The sequence below is a fragment of the Astatotilapia calliptera genome, chromosome 18 (genome assembly GCF_900246225.1).
Source record: "Astatotilapia calliptera chromosome 18, fAstCal1.2, whole genome shotgun sequence".
Classification (NCBI taxonomy): domain Eukaryota; kingdom Metazoa; phylum Chordata; class Actinopteri; order Cichliformes; family Cichlidae; genus Astatotilapia; species Astatotilapia calliptera.
In genome coordinates this window covers 4,018,569-4,039,719 of record NC_039319.1, presented here as the reverse complement: position 1 = coordinate 4,039,719, position 21,151 = coordinate 4,018,569, and the positions used below count along the sequence as shown (strand labels likewise).

At 39.1% G+C, this 21,151-nt stretch overlaps 1 protein-coding gene across 8 annotated transcripts; it reads left to right on the top strand.

Annotated features, from left to right (window-relative positions):
- The first annotated feature begins 889 nt into the window (after window positions 1–889).
- On the top strand, window positions 890–20,934 carry LOC113010270 (gastrula zinc finger protein XlCGF8.2DB-like). 8 transcript variants are annotated; one of them, XM_026149280.1, is made up of 4 exons: window positions 890–1,070; window positions 4,252–4,342; window positions 6,664–6,932; window positions 7,499–7,601. In XM_026149280.1, the coding sequence occupies exons 2-4, from the start codon at window positions 4,320–4,322 to the stop codon at window positions 7,537–7,539; spliced, it is 333 nt and encodes a 110-aa protein (XP_026005065.1). In that variant the 5' UTR covers window positions 890–1,070; window positions 4,252–4,319; the 3' UTR covers window positions 7,540–7,601. The 8 variants fall into 8 exon arrangements, with proteins under 8 accessions (XP_026005065.1, XP_026005061.1, XP_026005060.1 ...); XM_026149276.1 differs by lacking the exons at window positions 4,252–4,342; window positions 7,499–7,601 and adding an exon at window positions 7,765–9,626 and having other exon boundaries at window positions 6,680–6,932; XM_026149275.1 differs by lacking the exons at window positions 4,252–4,342; window positions 7,499–7,601 and adding an exon at window positions 7,765–9,626.
- The last annotated feature ends 217 nt before the right edge of the window (window positions 20,935–21,151 follow it).

Below are 21,151 nucleotides of genomic sequence, written 5' to 3'. Positions count from 1 at the left end.
TTTAGATGGAGCTCTTTTCTGTGCTTTTTTTTTTTTGCCATGGAGCCTATCACTGCTTCTCTTGCTCTAAACTTGGACTAAGCATTAAACTGACCAGGGAGGCTTTAGGAAGTGCAGAAAAGGCGTCACCTGGTGGGTAAACACAGACATGACAACAAAAAAAGTAAACTGCACAGACGTGACAATGGTTGAAAATATGTTTCAGAAAATGCACAGATTTTCTGAAACATGCAATAAGATCTTTTTAATATAACTTATGGTGTACAGAGCTGGTATTTGGCCCCTTCCTGGTTTCTCTCTTATTTATATATCTATTTGTTTTTGCATATTTGTTTGCATATTTGTTGTTCAAATTTACATGTTTCAGATCATTAAACAAATTGTATTAATATGCAAAGATAACTCAAGTAAATCCACAAAGGAATTTTTATAACAATGATTTCATGTATTAAAGGAATAAAGCTATCCAAACCTAAACCAAAGTCTGAATTTAAATTACACTGAGCTGCTTTGGCATGATAAACATAAGCCATAAACAGGCTATTCACCAGACTTAGGCTGGTGCACTGTGATTTCAGTTATGGGTTGGCACTTATTATTGGTCATCATATTGAAAAAATGCACATGTGGAAAGGCAGAATGTGCTAGGCATGCTTTTATGATCGGCTCCACCTATGCTGAGAAAGAAACTTTATGCATAGACTATTCCTTGGATCAATATTTAACTTGGATTATTGTAGAGTCATACATTCAGGTTTCTGCAAAGTACCAGTGAGGGGCTCGTAAGTAACTCGTTGAAATTGTACGAATGGCCTGAAGGGGGCAGCAATAACATTTTGATGCGTTTAATCTGCCGGAAATTAACAAGAAAACAATAAGAACGGAAATGACGCACGCTTACTACTTACCTCTGTGTTCAAGTGAGAGTTTATCGAGGCGAGATTAACTGCTGTTATCGAAGACGTTCTCTCAGGTTGCAAAACAATCGTCCGGTATGAGGAGGAGATCAATCATCACCGCAGACTGCTGGATATCAGCCGGAAACTCGAGATAAAGTTACACATAAATTGGTATGTAAAACTGTGACGATCACAATGAACTAACGCAGGAATACGACTCATGTAGGACACTGATCGGAGCCCAGATTGTAGACAGAAAGAGTAAATCAATGAGCAACTATGACCTGTTTGTATAGAAATAACACAAGTTCCCTTTTAAACGGTAAACTTCTTTTAGCGTTACACACGAGGAAGTGATTTTACTGGAAGGCTTCGTGTATTAAAGTCAAACAGAGACAAAGAAAGCTTCTGCTTTCTGCACAGTACCGTAGGTCTCTCTCAACATCGCCATGTGGCTGTTGTGCAGGTCTTCCCAGCTACCATATACACTTTGGAGAAGCACAAAAAAACAACAACATAAAAATAAAACCTAGTGCGCGTCTACATTGCTGTTTACGGCTAAACGCACCTTCACAAATCGTTTGTGTGGTGCCTTTACGTATACACCGTAAAGTCAGAAATTCGGACCATACAAATTTCTTATTCTTAAATATACTTGTTTGTGATATGCGCATGTTATTCCCCTTTTTTCAGTTTACTGTTGTGATTTTAATACTTCAGCCAAGAGTTATTTACATTACTTTTCCATCTCTTTAAATCTTTAAATATATTAACTATTAAAATTTTCAACAAACAAACAAACAAAAAATCTTGTTCAACGCTGCGATTATTTTACATCTTGTTTTACTGCCGCGCTGAAGAGATAAAGCCCCCAGCTCTCTCTTGCTTTTTCTCCTCACTTTTGCATAGATAGATGTAGCCTGTCTTTCAAACTGTAATATGAACAGACCTATTCCCTTTAGAGACAACAATTAAATATAAAATTCTGTTTCTATGTCATATTATTTCAAACCCCCGAGCAACAGTAGACCTGAAAATTATGAAGAGCATTGATAAGTGTAAACTTGACTAGTGACGCTTTGCAGTTAAGAGTGAAGGTAAATGGCAGACTAAATATATCTATTTAATGTCAGACACACTGAAGTGAGAGTGCTTGTGACTTGTTAAGGTACCATGCAAAAGTCTCGAGCCACCCCTCATCTCTTCATATTATGAGAAGAAAATTGGAAAACGGTTATTGAAACACATGCAAACATGCATGGAAATCCAGTATGTAAGGCTAAAACAGAGTTTGTACAATTCTATGAGCTTGAAAGGCAACACTTGGTATGACCACCTGTGTTCCTCAACACAGCCTGAAATCTGTTAAAATTAGCTTTCTTCTTGAATGACAGTCCAAAGCTCTCGACTGAGTTTGAGTTAGATGCCTGTTTTATGCTTGATTGGGAAAAAAAATCCTCTGATAATTGTCAGGTACAAGGGCTGGACTGAAAAAAGTGAAAGAGCAGCCAATTTCTAAAGACCTTCTGAAAGGCTGGAGAAGTATTACTCAAGACCTCTGTAAAACATTACCAGAAACTGGCTCCTTGGATGCAAAATATAAAGATTGGCTGAAGACTTTTGCACATCACTGGTATCTGTTTTAAGTTTTCCATCATTATATGTTGGGAAGTTCGGTGAGTTATGTGAGATAGGCTATTTATACATCCTAATTAGATCTGTAGTTCACCAATTGGTAAAAAATACTTATTATGAGGAAATTCATGGCCTGATTCAAACCCTACATTAAATATGGACAGTATGAAGGATTACAGTAGTGACTGCACTGCACTGAGCTTTGGATGTGCTGCTGCTCCATGGTGCTGAAGCTCTTTGGCTTCACATCATTATGTGGTACCCTTGTGAGGTCTCTTAATTATTACGGTAGTATAGAAACAGAGCTGAAGAAGTCGCTCAAAAGCCAAACACTAAAATGCAATAAAAAGTCCAGAAAAAAGCAGATTGTCCCAAAGCCAGCTAAAATGATAAAATCTCAGTCTAAGAATATAAGAACACTTTGTTGGTAATATGTTTATATAGGAAGTAACAAAGTACAAATACTTTGTTACTGTACTTAAATAGAATTTTTGGCCTTCTGTGCCTTACTTGAGTACTTTTTACTTTTACTTCTTACATTTTCAAAACAGGCTTGTTACTTTTGGTTTAAGGGATATGAGGGAAGCTATTATTTCATGTCACTGCACGCCTTCAAACATCAAACTGATTTAAGCGTGAACAGTAACACATGAGGGGCAATCCTGTTCGTGTATTAATCACCAGGGTATGTTGATAAAAAGGCATTAAAGAGGCACAATGGTGTCTGATAGTCAGGGTTTAAAGTGGGTTGCGTTTTCTTCTTCTTTTCTTATTTTTGGCACAACACCAGAACAACTGCAGGTGTCCATAAGTTGCAAGTGTGATACTTCAGCCTCTAACTAGCCCTGCAGAAGAGTAGTGAGCATAAAGGGAGCAATGTTTTTTAGTGGCAGGTGATTTCAAATGCAGCATTTCTATTGGCTCAACAAACATCAGCTAACACACAAACTGTTTGTGTGGAGTTTGTCTCACAGTGTGTTGCAAGCTAAAGGTCCAGCTGCTGTATTGCACTGGGAATGAAAAGAAAGAGCTAACTTCACTCAGAGATGGAGAAAGATAAGAGAGATAGGACAGGAGAGGATAAAGAGAGCTTAGATTTAAAGGGAAGGACTGCTCATTTAAAGCTTACATTTAAGTCCTTGTGCTTTTTATCAGATATTGGGTTTGTACATGTGACACTGTTTTTTTTTTTTTTTTGTTTGTTTGTTTTTTTTAAATATATATTGTAAAACATGCTGCAAAACAAACATGAGGTAGACTGTTATTTAAAGGCTGCATTAAAATAGATAAACAGGTTAGTTTGCTGTACTGTGATGGATTTAAAGTAAAGATCAGTGTGTTTGACTGGTGTACAGTGGCCGTCCAGTATAAAGACAGCACAAACTGTATACTGTCAGTGTAGAGCAGTTGTGTCGTACTCCAGTCCTTGTGGGCCTGTGTCCTGAAACTTTTCCATGTGTCCCTCCTGCAACACACCTGAATAAACTTAGTAGGTCATTAGCAAAACACTTGACTGCATGCTGCGGTAGCAACCCCTAAACCTACTCAAGTAAACTGAAGTGACGTAAAGTGTTTGGAAAGATGTACTTCTAAAACTACGTGCACCGTGTTCATTCAGTCATGAGCTGCTGTTACATGAATCAAATTGCTGAACTGCCACCTCAGCATGCAGTCAATTTCTATAGAGTGTTGCTAATGACCTACTTATGTTATTCAGGTGTGTTGCAGCAGGGACACATGGAAAAGTTTCAGGACACCGGCGCTTGAGGACTGGAGTTTGACACCATGAAACATCTGGTCGAATTCAGGTGGAATTGGACTTAAGTAGAGAATGTCTATAATTTTGCCAGCCTTCTGCATATCCTCTTTCTCTACATGCATGAATCTTCTCTGTGGTCTACCTTTTTCTTACTGCTTTGCAGCTTCATTCGAAGTACTGCTTCCATTTTCTCCATACACTCCCTTCACTCATTAGTACATATCCATATTTATCCTTAAACATGCTAACCTGCTGCACATCTTTTCCAGCTTGATCTCTGCCTAGCCACCGATGTGTTCCTGTTGACTGACTATCCTCCTTTTTCTTTGCTAACCTCTTCCTTTGAATACTTTCCTGTAGTTCCTCTGTCCATCAACAAGTCTCTTTGTTCTCTTTCCTCTCTCCAAAGGATGCATCAATCACCTGGTTGTGAGTTTCCCTCACGACTACAACTGTACCTTCCCATTCATCTGGCAACACGTTCCTACTAGGGCTGGGTATCGTCACTGATTTCTAGAATTGATTCTATTCCGATTCACAAGGTCCTGAATCGATTCAATTCGACTTGAATCGGGGAAATTTTGCCTCAGACAGTCAGAAATATTATAATTCTGATCATTTATCAGTACATATCCATATTTTTATATCTATAAAAAGAAAGCTGACATTTGTGAGACTTTATCAGAGGTGTAAGCATCACAGCAGATGCCTTTGTGTCAAAGTAACTGAGCATTAAACACGGAAAAACATGAAGGCGATTTTCCTGGCCTGGCTTTTTATAGCAGATAACCTTAAAAATGTAGTAGAACAAAAACTGAAGAAACCCATGAATCAACATATAAACATTGCCTGATGCTGATGAAGTGAAGCAGAGTAAAGTTACAGAGGTTTTATTAGAGACACAGCTAAGTATTTTGCATAATTCTAAAAAGTTTAAATTTCTTCAGTATTGAACAGCAGAAATGAGGCTTTCTTGTTGGAAGTCAGTTAGATTAACAAAAACAACAACAAAAAAACAGTGCCCGACAGCGCTGTACATAACGGTAGACTGGTGGGTAATAAGCAAGCAAATAATGCAGAAAACAGAGCTGTTTAGATGGGAAACTGTTGTTGAAGTACACTGAGAGAGTGAGCGAGAGAGCGCTGCAGGAAGTGTGATATATATTTTTTTTTTATCGTGGTGGAAGCAAAACAGGAAGAGGGAATTAACGATGATGCTTATGTGAAGCGACATGTAAAGCGTAGTTTGGATCTTCTTTTGTGGCTGGTTCAATCAACTTTGTTTGGAGAGAGACAAAACCTGAAGCTTCAGAATCTAGCACAAAACAAGATTTAAGCACAAAGTGCAGCCCCGCTGACACATCAGAATCTGTGAGCTCTCGGCTTTCAGCCCCGACGGCGTGTCCATGCCGTCGGGTGAGAAACTGTTTCCGATGCGTTGGCGAGTCCACGCTCTCATTTACTGCTTTAGCCGTTTGGTGGTTCTCGAAATTTTGTGAGGTTTAACCTGAGACTCTAGCATTTTGGGCAAACTAAATTTATATTTAAAAATCGATTCAGGATTCGATATCACATTATTCAAGCTAGAATCGATTTTAATCGGAAAATCAATAATCAAAACCCACCTCTAGTCCCTACCACCCAGAGCCTGTCTCAACTCCTTCCAGAACTCTGTGGAACATTTTTCCTTCTTCAGCTTCTACCATTTAATCCTTGCTTCTTCCTTCACTTGTTTCCTCTTCTTGATATTTGAAGCCATACCATAGACTGCCATCCGATGCTGCCTAGCTGCATTCTCGAATAACACCACCTTCGGGTGTCTTTGCTTTCAGACCGCACATTCTGCATAAGCTGTAATCCACCTGTGTGCTCCCTTCTCCACTCTTATCTGTCACCCTAAATTCCTCCTCCTTGTTGATCCATGTGTTCACTACAGTTGTTTCCATCCTTTTCATGAAACCCACCATCATCTTTCCTGCACTACTTAACAGGAACACCATACCAACCCAAGACCTCCTTGTCTCCTCTTTTCACTTCACCTACATTAAAATCTGCAGCTAGTAATCATTAAATATAGATTTCTTTTTCTCATGGAAAGGATTTTCTGTCATGTAGTTACTGATGTTTGTTATCTCACAAAAGTGACAACCAAAAAGTGTTTTAAAACATAAGTTTCTTAGAACCTCCCCTAATGTTTTGTACTCTACTATTAAGGGTGCTAGAACTCAAGAGTGACTCGCACAGGTGCTCTTGAAACATTTGTGCACTTATTCACATATATGAGAGACATGCTCATTGTGTAGAGGCATACTGGAAGATATTTTTTAAAATGTTTGTTTTCTTGTCATCACATCAATAACCTCTTTCTAGTGTCCCTTTCATTAAGACCTCCCACAGCAACATGAAGTGTGAGGAAGAGGAGGGTCTGGATGACCAGCAGATGTGTAACCAGGAGAGTACCTCCAGTATGGACCAGGAGGACTCGGAGCCTCCACAGATTAAAGAGGAACAGGATGAACTCTGGATCAGTCAGGAGGAAGAACAGCTTGTAGTGAAGCAGGAGACTGAAGGCATCATCATCTGGACTGGGGGAGAGCTAGATATTATGTGGAAGCCTGAAATAAAATTACACAGAATAGGTATGTGAAACTTCAAAATACCATTTATGTATTTTTTTCCCCTAAACCTTTAACATTGAACATTAAACCTACATTCTCATAAGCCAAAGTGGAAACTGACTTCTTTCGTTCTGGTGAGGATTTCACTTCCCAGGTCCTTGGCCTCTGAACCATACTTGGCAATTTTTAATGCAACTTCAAATGCAGGACGGTTTGGTGAAAAAAAAGAAACTCAAAAACCAAAGGCAGAAAGTAAAACTCTCTCCCATGACGTTCTGCAGGAAGTACTCAGATTCAAGCATAATCAAAAATGGACAAGCTGCCCCAAGCTTTTGGGCTCTCAATTTCTAGAGGGTGGTCTTTTAATCGCCCACTTATTAATTTCAACTCATGACTTCACCCATGGCAGACATTAAGCTTCAAAAGATTGAAAACTGTCCAGTTTTCTGTTTATTATTTTTAGCGTGGTCACTCTGACCTGAAAATCTATTAAATATCCCCCCTTGTCAAAGCATTCCCCCTTTGAAGTGCCCTGTGTCCCATCTGAGGAACCTAAGTGCTATCTTTCTTCTACTACATGAAAGAAGACTGCCTGGACAGAAAACAGTCTACTAGTGCAGATACCTAAATACAACATATAGAAGTGCTTGAAACAGCCCATATGTGAGATGAATACATTACTTCTAAATAGGTGAGACATTATATGAGAATTAAAATAAAGTGTCCTTCAGTGCTGTTCTATAATATTCTAGTATGAACGTGTGATAATTTTGAATACTAGATTTACAACCTGAAATACCCAGTTGTGTTTTTTTTTTTTTTTCATATAATTTTTGTCCATGTGTCACATCAGATCTCCCGCAACAATATATGTGTATGGAGGAGGAGGCTATGAATAACCAGCAGGTTGATAACCAAGATAGAAACTCCAGTCTGAACCAGGTCGACCCAGATCCTCCACAAATTAAAGAGGAACCGGAGGAACTCTGCACCAGTCAGGAGGGAGAGCAGCTTGTTCTGAAGCAGGAGGCTGATATCTTTATAGTGACTCCTATTTATAAGGAAAGTGACCACAGTGAATCAGAACCAAACTGTGACCATCTCCTTTCTTACAACTCTCCTGAACCAGAGAGCCAAGATCAGAAAGAAAGTGAGCATGTGCAGACAGGATCAACTAGATATGCAGAGCCGAAGAAGAGAAGACATCACAGTAACAAAACAGATAACTGTCCAGTGACGGAGAGTCAGTGCAAAACTGACATAAGTGAAAAGTCATTAAAATGTGACACCTGTGGAAAAACTTTTCAGTATAAATACAGGCTGACTAAGCATCTAAGAGTTCACACAGGTGAGAAACCTTACTCTTGCAGCACTTGTGGGAAAAGATTCAGTCAGCTCATACATGTGAAAAGCCATATGGCAATTCACACAGGTGAAAAGCCATATTCTTGCAGCTCTTGTGGGAGAAGATTCACAAAGAAATCAACTTTAGATCATCATGAAAGGATTCACACAGGTGAGAAACCCTATTCTTGTAGCACCTGTGGCAAAGGTTTCAGTCAGATGATACACTTGAAAACTCACATGAGAATCCACACAGGTGAGAAGCCCTATTCTTGTGAAACCTGTGGGAAATGTTTCAGTGACTCATCAGCATTCAGAGTTCATGTTAGAATTCACACTGGTGAGAAACCTTATTCTTGCATTGCTTGTGGGAAAAGTTTCCGTCACATGATAAACTTGAAAACTCACATGAGAATTCACACAGGCGAGAAGCCCTATTTTTGTGGGACCTGTGGGAAAGGATTTACTCAGAGAAAACACTTGAAAACTCACATCAGAATCCACACAGGTGAAAAGCCATATTCATGTAGCACCTGTGGAAAAGAATTTAGAGATCAGTCAACATTAAGAAAACATATCAAAACCCACACAGGGGACAAGCCACGTTCTTTTGACACCTGTGAGAAAAGATGCAGTCAGACAAACATAGAAACTCACACAGCTTAAAAGTTTCATCCTTAGAGTCTATCAGAGCCGTTAGACATAGCAGTGTGTTAATGGTAAAACTCACACTAGTGAGAAACCAAATAACTCCAAAACCAGAAGGAAGAGATGAACTTACATTCAGGTCAATGAGCTACATTTTATCTCCTGGACAGTAAAAACACTTTTTGTATTGTTTGTTTGCCTTATACTTATGATGTAGGGGAAACCCAGATTTTTACATTTGTCTGAGCAGATATATATGTACACCTATCAGGCATAGTATTATGACCAGTGAACAACATTATCTCTACATCTTGGCTCTTGTTGGGGGGTAGGATATATTAGGAAGCAAGTAAACATTCTTCTCTCAGAGTTGATGAGCTAAACAGGAAAAATGGTTGAGTGAGTGAGGTTGACTTTGGGTCAGACAACTGGGTCAGAGTATCTTCAAAAATGCAGCTCTTATGGGATGTTCCCGGTCTGCAGTGGTCAGCATGTATCCAACGTGGGCCAAAGAATGAAAAGTGGTGAACCAGTGATGGTCTCATAGACAGCCACGGCTCACTGATCCAAGTGGGATCAAAGGCTGGCCCATGTGGTCCGGTCCAACAAACAACCCCCAAAACAGAGTTAATGCTGGTTTTAATAGAAAGAAAGTTAGAATATACAGGGAGGGCAGAATTATTAGGCAAGTTGTATTTTTGAGGAATAATTTTATTATTGAACAACAACCATGTTCTCAATGAACCCAAAAAACTCATTAATATCAAAGCTGAATGTTTTTGGAAGTAGTTTTTAGTTTGTTTTTAGTTTTAGCTATTTTAGGGGGATATCTGTGTGTGCAGGTGACTATTACTGTGCATAATTATTAGGCAACTTAACTAAAAACAAATATATACCCATTTCAATTATTTATTTTTACCAGTGACACCAATATAACATCTCCACATTCACAAATATACATTTCTGACATTCAAAAACAAAACAAAAACAAATCAGCGACCAATATAGCCACCTTTCTTTGCAAGGACACTCAAAAGCCTGCCATCCATGGATTCTGTCCGTGTTTTGATCTGTTCACCATCAACATTGCGTGCAGCAGCAACCACAGCCTCCCAGACACTGTTCAGAGAGGTGTACTGTTTTCCCTCCTTGTAAATCTCACATTTGATGATGGACCACAGGTTCTCAATGGGGTTCAGATCAGGTGAACAAGGAGGCCATGTCATTAGTTTTTCTTCTTTTATACCCTTTCTTGCCAGCCACGCTGTGGAGTACTTGGACGCGTGTGATGGAGCATTGTCCTGCATGAAAATCATGTTTTTCTTGAAGGATGCAGACTTCTTCCTGTACCACTGCTTGAAGAAGGTGTCTTCCAGAAACTGGCAGTAGGACTGGGAGTTGAGCTTGACTCCATCCTCAACCCGAAAAGGCCCCACAAGCTCATCTTTGATGATACCAGCCCAAACCAGTACTCCACCTCCACCTTGCTGGCGTCTGAGTCGGACTGGAGCTCTCTGCCCTTTACCAATCCAGCCACGGGCCCATCCATCTGGCCCATCAAGACTCACTCTCATTTCATCAGTCCATAAAACCTTAGAAAAACCAGTCTTGAGATATTTCTTGGCCCAGTCTTGACGTTTCAGCTTGTGTGTCTTGTTCAGTGGTGGTCGTCTTTCAGCCTTTCTTACCTTGGCCATGTCTCTGAGTATTGCACACCTTGTGCTTTTGGGCACTCCAGTGATGTTGCAGCTCTGAAATATGGCCAAACTGGTGGCATCTTGGCAGGTGCACGCTTGACTTTTCTCATTTCATGGGCAGTTATTTTGCGCCTTGGTTTTTCCACACACTTCTTGCGACCCTGTTGACTATTTTGAATGAAACGCTTGATTGTTCGATGATCACGCTTCAGAAGCTTTGCAATTTTGAGACTGCTGCATCCCTCTGCAAGATATCTCACTATTTTTGACTTTTCTGAGCCTGTCAAGTCCTTCTTTTGACCCATTTTGCCAAAGGAAAGGAAGTTGCCTAATAATTATGCACACCTGATATAGGGTGTTGCTGTCATTAGACCACACCCCTTCTCATTACAGAGATGCACATCACCTAATATGCTTAATTGATAGTAGGCTTTCGAGCCTATACAGCTATTTGCCTAATAATTCTGCACTCCCTGTACAGTGCATTGCAGTTTGGGCGCTGCATAGTTGTCTTACCCTCACCCCAACTGGTCGTAGTCAATTGTTCCTCCTCCCTGAACCTGGTTCTGCAGCAGATGTCTTCCTGTTAAAAGGGAGTTTTTTTTTCTTCCCACTGTCACAGAGTGCTTACTTATAGGGAGTTGACTGATTGTTGGGGTTTTTGTGTTATACAAATAACATTGAATTACTGCATACCAGTCGGAGTGTCCATGCTTATCCCTGGCCATGTGGACAATGGGTATGTGAAGATTGTATCAACTACCTAGTATTGTTGTAGACCATGAACACCCATTCATGGAAATGGTATTCTCTGATGTGTGTAGTTTCTCAATCATCCAGGCATGTTAGTTTAAGGATAAGATAAGATAAGATAGAACTTTATTAATCCCTCGGGTGGGTTCCTCTGGGAAATTCGACTTCCAAAAAGCACAGCAACGACCGAAGTTACAGTTACAGAATTGATATATATATATATATATATATATATATATATATATATATATAAATATATAAATAAAAATACAGAGACAAATATAAATAAAATATACGAAGGGGATAAATAGAATAAATAGGAATAAAAAAATAAAAATACAAGTGAATTGCACATTTCAAGTATTGAGTCTATTGCATTGTTGACTATTTACAAAAAGTATTGCACAAGGTATTGTACAGTGAGGTGAAGAGGCACTACAGCTTAGTTGTTCCCCCCTCCTTTGTCCTCCTGTTTCCCCTCCCTCTCCCCTCCAGAGAGGAGTTAAACAGTTTGATGAAAAGGAAAGAAAGTAACTGGACCTCTTTACCTTTTGTGAAGAAACCTTAAGAAGCCTGTGGCCTCTCTGTGTGGGGTAATGTGCCCCACCAAAAGCAAAAATGCTTGCAGGGAGCACAACAAGAATTTTGAGGTGTTGACTTGCACTCCGAATTCCCCAGATATAAGTCCAGTCGAGCATCTGTGGGATGTGTCGGACAAACAAGTCCATACCACAGTACACCTTCAGGGGTCTGGAGTCCATCCCTTGAACAGTCAGGGCTGTTTTTGCAGCAAAAGGGTAGCCAACACAATATTAGGCAGATGGTCATAGTTTTATGCTTGGTCAGTTTGTGTACATATGTATATTATAAATTTATATATTGTGTTAGTGCTGGTGAGGTGATAAATATTAATTGTAGATCCAGATTCTTCAGTTTTTTCACTTGACAGCGTTGTTACAGAAAAAATATTTTTCTGTGGGTACTTGGCTTTTTTTATAGCCAAGATTTTATTATTTTACTGTCTAATAAAGAGTCTTTAATCTCTTTAAAGAAAATTAAAAGCTTGACAGTTACAAGACCAAAAACAATGTGCCTTTATGGATTTGAGGTCACCTTATGTTGTAATACTTTTCATAAAAAATAAGCTTCCATATGGACCTCTTCTGTTGATTTATTTATCCTGATTTATTTAGTTCTGTTCCTTATTGTTGTGGGTTCTTTATTCTTAAAATTTAAATAAACATTTCTGTAAAACGTGACAATTTTTTTCTGAAGTGTCATTTCTAAAATATGAAGCTTTGGTTGTGCCTATCATTATTTTATATGTATTTTGAAACTGAGGTTTTGATTATTTGAGGAAACATGCTTCTGTGTGTATTACCGTTCCTGAGCTGCTCTGGCTGCAGAGCGTTGCTGCTTCATTGAAGATATTTGTGTAGAGTAGCTGCAGATTGACAGTTCATACAGCATAAAAATACACTGCTCAGATATTAAAAGAACACTTTTTAAACAGAGTATAGCATCAAATCAGTTAAACCTCTGGGATATTTATCTGGTTAGTTAAGTAGTAGAAGGGGTTGCTAATTAGTTTCAGCTGCTTTGGTGTTAATGAAATTAACAACATCTAGAAGGGCAACAATGACACAACCCCTGAAACAGGAATAGTTTTACAAAAGGAGCCACTGACATTTTCCCCCTCCTCATCTTTTCTAGAGTTTTGCATTTGCCAGTGTCACTACTGGTAGCACGAGCGGATACTTGGACCATTAAGAGTTTCCACAGGTAGCCTGAGTCCTCCTGGATGGCACATCAATATGTGCAATTACCAGAAGCTTTGCTGTGTTTGCCAAACACATTCTCAAGAGCATGGAGGAGGTTCTGGGAGACAGGCACTGTAGGAGAGCTGAGTATGGCATAGAAGGTCCTTATTCCATCAGCACTACTGATATCTGCTCCTTTGTGCAAGGAGGAACAGGATGATACAAAATAACCTAAATCAGGCCACTGGTGTGAATGTCAGTGAGCAAATGATCACAGACTTAATTATATATTTATGCGGTCAGTTTTAGCGACATAACAATATAAAAGATGGATGTAGCCACCATGAGGATTTGGCAGGTAGGGGAGATTATAGTTCTAGTGCAAAGGTGCATGGGGAAATTACTTACAAATAAGTCACCTAATATTTTTTATTGTGAGTTTTTAGTATTTAAAGCTAGAGGGGAAAAAATGAAACTAGTTTGTGAAACTATGCTAAGAACACACACCTTCAATCAAAGATGTCCAACCTTTCCTTCATCCTGGAGAGTGGATCACACCCACATCCTCTGCAGGCACTGTTGTCGATTAAGCACTTACACCATGCACATGAGAAATGTAACTCCAGCGCTAAATAACATAAGAGCTTCAGGCAAAGAGAGAAAAAGCAGTGTTACATGTTGTGGCTCCTGTGAGCAAACTGACTCACTGTGTCACACACAGATATTTAAACCTCTCTTTATTGATGATGTATAAGCTGCTGAAGGCTCAGTGAAGTTTTTTATATCTTTTTCTGCTAAGTTAACTGAAGTCTGATGATGCACAACACACGAGGGCGCCGTCATCATGCTAACAGGGGTGTAGAGGAGGTTAAAGCACCTCAGCTGAGCTTGTCCACATATTTTTAGGATGATACAACTCTTTGTCACAGCACACTGTGTCCCATCAAAGTAATTTAGTTTGAAGCTGCATCACATTCCTTCAGCTTCAGCACAGAGTGTTAAAAACAGAACAAACAGCAGGTTCAAAGCACCAGCATGGTCTTTGTTTTTTTCAGTAATGGGTGTCAATTTTCTGCCATCGCTGCTAGGCAACAGGACCAGCGCGACGTAAGAGATATAAAAACGCTGAGTGCGGCCTTCACGGCCTGAAAGGATGCAGCTGATGAGGTGGGTCAAAAGCTTTGTGCAGTTCAAGGACTCTGATGGATGGTGTTTTATGTGCGGTAGACGGTTAGCTTGAAGAGCCTGTTTTGGTGGTATGAGAGAAATATTTCAGTTGTCCGAGCAGCACTGCCTTTAATTCAGTGTCCGAGCGATTAACTGCTGAAAAAATCTGCTCAGAGGCTAAAAACACGATCGTACAGTATGAAGAGGAGATCAGCCTTTAACGCGGACTGCCAGCTATCAGCCGAAGACTCGGGATAAAGTCACAGATAACAGGTATGTGACGCTTACACAGGAGTAAGACGTGTAAGGACCCTGATCGGAGCTCAGTCTGCAGGCTAACAGACAATAATGAAGCAGCAGCTATGAGCTATTTTTTTTAAATAGATATACCAAATAAAGTCGCCACCACCCTCTCTCTCTTTAACAGTAAACCTTTGGCATTAAGCATCCAAGGAGACACAGGGGAAATTTACGTTAGCAGAGGATGGCGTTAGAGATTACGATAGAGGAGGCAGTAAGGGAAAGCAGTTTGCAGGGTGCCCCCAGTTGGATGTCCGCTTCGGCTCTCTGTCTGCCGGTCGGTGGCTACACAGGAGCCCGCTGCCGCCTGTGGCTCTCTTCGCCCAGCAGGCCGGCAGCAATTTTGCTTTCAGAGAGGGGCTTCAAGTCTGGACCAGATAACCAGATGATGATCCCACCACCCTCGCTTATTTTTGTTTTAAATATAAAATGTTAAATAATTAAAATGGTCATACTGGCCAAAATTATGGTAACTGTGACTTCAGCATTAACTTAGACTAAAAAGATCCAAACGAAATCTCAGTCTATTAGATGGCAGCACCCGATTCCCCTTTCTTTTTATTTACTCTTTTTGCCAACCCTTGGCTAAATGAGAGTCCGCTGCTCCAAGCTTTTAATGTGGAAAACTCAGATAATAGAAAAACGGTCAGAAATCCCACTTGGCAAAAATAAAATACAGAATATTGTTCAACAGCATCTAAACTTATACACTTATACTACAGTCAGTTTTTAGAAAATAATTTCTTTTGGATTTAAGAAAAGGCATTTCTTCTTTGGCATTTGCGTAGTGCTTCCAGAACGCACTGGAGTGATGTGGCACCATTTGTATGTGAATAAAAATATTCACAAAACAGGAGCTCATCTTAGGTGTCACAGGGAGAGAGGCAGGGTGCAGCCTTCACGAATTGACAATCTGTTGCAGGGGTACACACAGAGAAAGAAACAAACTCTCTTTTTGGAAAATGCTAATGCGGTGGCTACAGGGCTGGCCTTTCATTCCTTGTTGACAGTTCATTGGTGGTTGAAACTGAGCTACATTAGGAGGCAGCACACCTGAACAGGTTAGGCTTAGGGCATATGAAACAACCCTGCCAAACCTTCTATGTACTTACTCCTGCCTTGTACTACATGCCGTTGGATTGATGAACAGAGGATTTGGTTTCTGTCTTTGTTGCATGCATGCATTTACCATATTTTGTTTCTTCACTTTATTATCATAGCACTGAATCTCACATCAAGAATAAATGAGGTTACCCTTTTTTGCCACATTGTGGATGCTGTAGGGATTGTGTGTTGACTGAGACTCAAGTGGATACTAGGATTTATCCAGAGGAGAGCTGCATTATTACTAATGTGCCACTGTATGAACCTGACATGTTAGTGAAGCAGATCCCCATGTATTTGTATGTTAATGAAGTTGCTTTGCCACCTTCATAAATGCATGCATTACTCTTTTTTTGTAAGCTGTAGGTATTTAAGTCAGTATTATATATTTTTATATCTGTATTAACGCACTAATACAGTCCCAAATCTGACAAAAACCCCGAAACACTGCAAACCCATTGCAAGGGCGTAGATTTGGTTTTAGCATTGGTGGGGATGATTCAACCACCGAGCCCTGCCCTGTTTCTTTTTTTTTTCCTTTTTTGTCTTTGCTTCTTGATAAAAAAAAAAAGGAGAAATATACTTGCCTACATATGCTATTCTACATACTTTTAAACCATTTAAAATTACAATTCATAGTTTTATATGTGAATTATATAATGTTAAATTACTATTAAACAAATGACTAAGTGAAACTAAAAAGAGCTCCCTGAAAGGCACAACCAATCACATTGGCCATATTTGTCACATGAGGTAGGACTCCAGTAGAGAACGTAATTTAACTCTTTCTGCACCGCTAAGTGAATGAGAGGTTGACAGATCGTTTTTTTCTTTCTATCGGGTTTATTTTTCTTTACTAGAAGAGACCAAATTATTGGTGGGGACAATTCAATAATCGCTGGATATTGGTGGGGACATGTCCCTTCCGTCCATGCCAAATCTACGCCCTTGACCCACTGTCACAGTACCTGGGTCATTGACCCAGTGTTTCGTTCTGGTAGGTCAGGTGTGTGGAGAATGGAGACAGAGGACCAAAATGCTGGACTCATAGATTTATTATTAGGTTGAATGAACTGAACATAAATGACTGAATGAACTAGGAACACACACGAGCAGTTGACAACAACAAGAGTTCAGCACTGTTTAATCAAAACATCAGGATTGACATTACAAGAAATATTTGGGGTTGGCTCTAAACATGCAGGGTGAGGACTGAGTGATGAGTTGCAGGATAGAGCCAAAGTTACTAATAATCTAACTAATCTTAGCTCTTTGAGCCATCTGCCCATGGAAATTACCCACTTGGTGTGATAACATACAAAAGATCACTGCATCACAGGAAACAACAATAAGAATAGCTAATCGGGTAGTGATTCAAGAACTCAATATGTACTGGATTATATTTGTTTAGAGGTGTATTTTCATGTCATCACATTAGTAACCTTTTTCATGTGTGCTTTTGTTCCTCAGACCTCTAATAGCAGCATGAAGTGTAAGGAGGAGGAAGGTCTGGATGACCAGCAGGTCTGGATCCAGCAGGAAAACTCCAGTCTGGACCAGGAGGACCCAGAGGCCCCACGGATAAAAGAGGAACAGGAAGAAATCTCCACCAATCAGGGAGAGGGAGAGCAGCTTAAACTGAAGGAGGAGGCCGAAAGTGAGGATGAACAACTCAAACTCAGTGATGATATGTGGAAACCTGAAATAAACTTACACAGAACAGGTATGCAAACCTGTATCGGTCTTAATAAAAAATGAATTTGAATAATTTAGGATCCTACTCACTGCTCAAATTTACATTTATTTTTAGAGAAACAGGAAGAACCTAAAAATCAGCTGCAATCAGTAGCAATAGTGCATGTGTTTCTTAAACATTTAACATCAACAACATTTCTACTGGTGCAGTGGAAATGATGAAACTGAAGAGTTCACTTCCTTGGAGCTGCAGAAAAACGGAGTCACTCTGATTATACAGCCTTTAGAAATGATTTGTTTCCCTCATAAAAATATTTGCTGAGTACAGATAGCACCATAATGTCAAAGGTCACAAATGTTTTGTGAAGCTTTAAAGACTAGTTTCTAATTTTCCAAATGTCACTGAGGGAATGTTCCCTGTTCTTCTTGTTTTTATTCAGCTTCAGTGATAGTGGAGGAAGCAAATATCTAGAAACTGTCTCAAATGTTTTTACCAGTCCCCAAATTACAGAGAACAGATGTATTTTCTTCCCCTGTTCTCCTCTCCATCTCTCACCTGCTGCTGTCTCGTTTTTTTCCTCCTCTTCCTCACACATAGCTGAATTTGTCCTGGTGTTTCATCAGGGGTGGAGAGCCTTCACCTCTCACCTTGTCAGTCTTTTCTGACTCTAGACACCTGCAGAATGAAGTCAACCATGACAGTTAACAACAAAAACAGCAGAGGTTTATCAAATATCTGTTAACTTGCAGGATGAAAACACAGTTTTTAATAGAATTACTCTTTATGTATTTTAAAAACAAAAAAAGGGGAAACAGGACATGTGACCCTGCAGAAATGTTGGGCTTTATTACAAAGGTGACAGACTCAGGTTGTATGATATAAGCATGACAAAACATGGAGGAGGACTTATTATTAGTGGTTTATGCAGGATGAGAGTTCTTTTAACTATAAACCAAGCACAGCATGGTTGGGTCTGTTTCCTCACCACAGCTCATGGGACAGATGTTTGGTCCCTGTGAATACACTTAGCTTAAAGATTGAACTGTCTGCTTGGTTTACTCTAAAACGTTTAAGTACCGTTGGCTTTACATCTACAAACAGACCCAGCTTCGGTAGAAAACTAAACTATCTAACCAAAGCTTGTATGACTCAAGCCAGGTTATGTGGCGATACCAGTAACAATTTTTGATTTGAAGTATTTATTAATGAATTAATTATTCATTTTGAAATATTGATTAGTGTTTTTATTTTACATTTTTATTTTAAATAAACGTATTAAATAATAAATTACTTATGTAATGTTTGAATAAATAAAATAATTTAAAAAAGGAATTTGTAAATTAATTTACAAATGCATAATTTACTGTACAATTTATGCACAGAATTCTTTATTTTGATGAGTGTGGCTCTTGTGGTCCTCCATAATTACTGAAGGGACCAGGTGACACGTGCACCCCCCCCCCCCCCCCCACACACACACACACACAAAAACTCAGCAGTCATCTGTTATCAGAAAAATAAGAGAACTAAGTAAATTATATCTATATGTGTAGACTTAGAAGAGTCAAATGTTTGACTGAGAGCCTCATTGCTTTTATCTCATTACTTTTTCTTGTTCTTTTAATTATCACGCGCTTGATTTTTACGAGTTTAACATTTCCACTTGCTGTTGACACTAAATCTGTGCCCGTGCAGAGACACAAACCCAACACCAGAAGTTTCATTTTGTTCTGTCATCCATTTAAGTTCTAGAATTACATGTTTTTGCTGTAAGCATAGAAATTCGATTTCAACAGCATCCGGGTCTGGAAAAATATATTGGCTTCATCCTGAGTCTGTGTTGTTAGTTTAGTTAGTTATATATGCATTTTAGTTATTGTTATATTTTAATCCTAGTTTAATATTAGTGAAGTTGTGTTTAGTTCCCTCATTTCTACGTTCATTCAATATTTGTTACTTTCCGTTGGTTCCTATTTTTCTTTGTCAGTTAAAATCTCTGTGTGATTTGGAGTTTGGCTTTCTCACCCTTGATTCATTTAGATCATTGCCTCAACATCATCACATTTTTTAAATTTTCTGACATTTGTTTTGTTTATTTACCGCTTCAGATTTTCCATATCAACATGTCTGTAAGGATGAAGAGGATTTCACAGACCAGCAGATGGATAACAAGGAGAAGAGCCACATTATGAACCAGGAGGATCCAGGGACTCTGCAGATTAAAGAAGAACACGAGGAACTCTACACCAGCAAGGAGGGAGAGCAGCTCGTATTGAAGCAGGAGACTGAAACCTTTCTTGTAACTCTTGGTTATGATGGAGGTGACCACAGTGATTCAGAGCCACACAGTGATCAGCTCCTTTCTCACAGCTCTCCTGAACCAGAGAGTCAAGATCAGGAAAAAAGTAAGCACATCAACTCAGAATCAACTCGATATGCGGAGCTGAATAAGAAGACATATGACACGAATAACAGTAACAGAGTGGAAAATTCTCCATTGTCAGAGACTCAGTGTAAATCTGAAATAAGTAAAAAGTCTGCAAAATGTGAGATTTGTGGAAAATCCTTTCATGATAAATCCAACCTAACGAGACATCTGAGATCACACACAGGTGAGAAACCTTATTCTTGTACCACCTGCGGGAAAGGATTCAGTAGGAAATCAGGATTGGAGACTCACGTAAGAATCCACACAGATGAGAAGCCATATTGTTGTAACACTTGTGGAAAAAGATGTAGTCAGATGATACATTTGAAAAATCACATTAGAATCCACACAGGTGAGAAACCATATTCTTGTAATACCTGCGGAAAAAGTTTCAGTCAGCTAATTAACCTTAAAACTCACATGAGAATTCACACAGGTGAGAAGCCATATTCTTGTACCATCTGTGGAAAAGAGTTTTGTGCTTTGTCAGCATTCAACAGACATATGCGAATTCACACAGATGATAAGCCACATTGTTGTAGCACCTGTGGGAAAAGATTTAGAGACCAATCGACATTCAAAAAACACATGACAATTCATACAGGTGAGAAGCCTTATTCTTGCATCACCTGTGGAAAAAGATTTGGTCATAAACCAACAATGGAAAGACATCAGAGAAGTCACACAGGTGAGAAACTACATTCTTGTAGTACCTGTGGAAAAGGATTCAGTCAGATGATAAACTTGAAAATTCATATGAGAATTCACACAGGTGAGAAGCCACATTGTTGTAGCACCTGTGGGAAAAGATTCATTCAGATGATACACTTGAAAAGACACATGAGATTTCACACAAGTTGAAAATTTCACATAAAATCTGGAATAGCTGTTAGTTGTAAAAGTGGGTTTATGACAGGGCCAATACAGGCAAGCAGGCAAATTACTCAAAAGGTTGATTCTGTTCATCTGGACGTAGTGTTTTCAGTGGAAGAAACCATCTGTCACTCATCACTACTCCTCAGAGAGTAAAATGAGAATTTTTAAAAATGAGGATGAGAGGAGATATTTATCTCATATTTGGAAAGTTCTTCTGCAGTGGGAATTATTATTATTATTATTATTATTATTAATAATAATAATAATAATAATAATAATAATAATAATAATAACAATAACAATAAAAATAATGTGTCTGAATAGCATATATAATAAGATATGATATAAAATCCTGGAAAGGTATATGCCTGGACACGGGAGAGAAGAGTCTGCCTGTTAGTTGAAACCAGGATTCTGAAGGAACGATGCGGATTTCTTCCTGATCATGGAAAAGTGGATTGGCTCTT

Bases quoted from the DNA above. Each gene is read 5' to 3' on its own strand.
- LOC113010270 (XM_026149274.1), top strand. From the start codon at position 17,170: ATGAAGTGTAAGGAGGAGGAAGGTCTGGATGACCAGCAGGTCTGGATC. The intron at 17,408-19,488 runs GTATGCAAACCT...TTACCGCTTCAG, and splicing joins AATAAACTTACACAGAACAG to ATTTTCCATATCAACATGTC.